This window comes from Engraulis encrasicolus, chromosome 8, assembly GCF_034702125.1.
Source record: "Engraulis encrasicolus isolate BLACKSEA-1 chromosome 8, IST_EnEncr_1.0, whole genome shotgun sequence".
Taxonomy (NCBI): domain Eukaryota; kingdom Metazoa; phylum Chordata; class Actinopteri; order Clupeiformes; family Engraulidae; genus Engraulis; species Engraulis encrasicolus.
Window position 1 is genome coordinate 12,810,108 of NC_085864.1, and position 2,500 is coordinate 12,812,607.

At 45.1% G+C, this 2,500-nt stretch overlaps 1 protein-coding gene across 1 annotated transcript in view; it reads right to left on the reverse strand.

The window, feature by feature from the left end:
- epha4l (eph receptor A4, like) overlaps positions 1 to 2,500 on the reverse strand; it is a 41,650-nt gene that overhangs the window by 17,957 nt on the left and 21,193 nt on the right. Inside the window, exon 10 of the mRNA XM_063204983.1 lies at positions 1,636 to 1,795. Coding sequence (XP_063061053.1) covers positions 1,636 to 1,795 — 160 coding nt within the window. The remainder of the gene's footprint in view (positions 1 to 1,635; positions 1,796 to 2,500) is intronic.

The following is a 2,500-nucleotide window of genomic DNA, read 5'->3' on the forward strand; positions in this document are numbered from 1 at the left end:
TTTTGGGATGAGCTTCCATGCTGTCTTTCAGTTCGAAACGATTGTGCAAAGCAGCATGGGATTTCCCAGAGTGAGATGAGCTAGGGCTGGGCAATATGACGATATATATCGCTATCGTGATATAAAAGTGTATATCGTGACCTTTCTCCTATATCGTTTATATCGTGATAGTAATTTTATCTATTTTATAGAATTGAATATCATTTAATTACATTTCATGTTGTCACAATACACACTATAAGTTCATGTAACTGTAAAAATGACAAAGGTTGTTTTGTGACATGAAAAAAATAAAGAGCAAATTAAGAGAATAACTGAAAACGTATGTAATTATGCTATATCGTGATATATATCGTTATGGTGATATAAAGTAATCCATATCGTGATATAGTTTTTTTCCAAATCGCCCAGCCCTAAGACAAGCCGTGGGTAGTGAAGAGTGAGGAAGAGGAAGCCCTCATTCTCAAACCACCTGACCCTTCATCCACCAGGCCGCCAATGGTGCATTCCAGACCCAATCCAAACTAGTAGGAGATGGCACTTCTCCTACCTGCAGCTCCAGTTCCTGGCAGATGAAGGGGGAGTTCTACAACCATAGCAACCGCTGTGGTTTAACTGATTTTAGCGAGGTGTTTTTATACAAGCCAAAATAAGCACACTAGCTATTATTTCTGGCATATGTTACATTTATATTGACACAATATGATGCTATAATATGAGAATATGTTGAGTTAAAATGATTGTGTCTGGAAGAACCATGCACGAGAGAAATAAAGTTTCACAGACTTATTGATATTTTGCATGCCGGCTCCATGGGTGCCACTATTATATTCCGACTTCAATTTGTTGAGGTGGGAGTACAGCGAGGTCCCCCCGGTTCGCTGGAGGGAGGTCTCACTTTGACTGGTGTTCCAGTGCATTTTTTTTGGAGGTAGGAGAAGTCCGATCCTGTACTAGTTTGAATTGGGTCTGGCATGCACCATAAACCACCCAGCCTTTCCCCCCTATACAACCACAACCCCCCTGGCTGGCGCCACATAAGGCCTATTTCAGACCAGAGTGGGGAAGCGGGGCAGGACGGAAGCGATTTTTACTGGTGGTGGCGAAAATACATGGAAACAGAGCTGTCCTTCCACACCAACACGGCGGTAGTCGGGCGGTAGAGTTGCGGGAGCCGGCTCCGCTCCGCACTACATTTGGAAACTAGAACTCGAGCGGATTTTGTATGGCAGCGGCTGGTGGTGTCCCATTGAAATGAAAATAAAGTACAATGAATGTAAAGTAGCAAACTATCATTGGCTGTGGGGGCGATTTTGAGCAGGACTGGCCATGCACACCGACGCTGTCTGTGTGAAAGGCTGATTAGAACACCGCACCCGAATCTAGGCAGAAAGACTACACATTACTTAATGATGTCCTACGTTCCATTAACAAACTATGACAAACGCACACACACACACATACACAGTCTAATTGTCATGGGTTGCAGTGGCTGGCTACAGTGGCTGGCTATAAACACATATGAACACACACACACACACACACACACACACACACACACACACACACACACACACACACACACACACACACACACACACACACACACACACACACACACACACACAGTCTAACCAGCGTTGGTGGTGTGTTGTAGTGGTTGGCTGAAGTCTCCATATCCTGCTGAGGTGCGAGCGCGGACCAGGAAGACGTATGATGTCATCGGAGAGAGACTGGTGATGTCAGCACCCCGCGCCGATGTCTTTAGGACACGGTAGCTACGCTCGTTATGCTCCTGCACACGCACGCACACACACGAACATGTACAATGAGTTATTCATAACCAATGTTCCCTCTAAGCTGCGCGACTGCACAATCGCGCACTGCTCTCACGTTGTCAGCGCAGAGCAAATCCATTCAGCGCAGGTAAAACAAGGCGGCAAATTTGTGTGGAGAGGCAGTTGATTGTTGCCCGAAATTTCCACTCATTGTAGCTTTATAACATCCAATCGAAATAAAACATATTCTTTAGATATGAAACATCTATCTTACAGCAGTTTAAGCGATCACACTAGACGCGGACTTCTGCTTACAATCAGCATTGCGCCTCCAGCTGTTTTTTTTTCCGATCAGACAGAGCGCGGATACGGCGCGCTTCAAATTCTGATCTTCAAAACAGTGACCAGACGACGTTGTAACAGCTGTCACTTTCAGCCTAATCTACGGCGTTCGGTTGTGTTAAGTAGCCTACACAAAAAGCCTGAATCCATCTCTGTAGGCTATAATGGATAGAAGACAAGTTCTAGCTCTCCTAGAGCTCGATCGTGAATTTGATAAGAATGTTGATAACGGTGTCGAGCATCTGGACCGATTTTAATGGATGCCTGTCATAGCCTTGCGAGTGGCAAGTGGCAACATCTCTCGCGCTATTGGCATCCTTGGAAGTTCGTGCTGCTTTCTGCCAAAGAGTTGGTTTAAATTCGTCAAAATGGTGTTGATG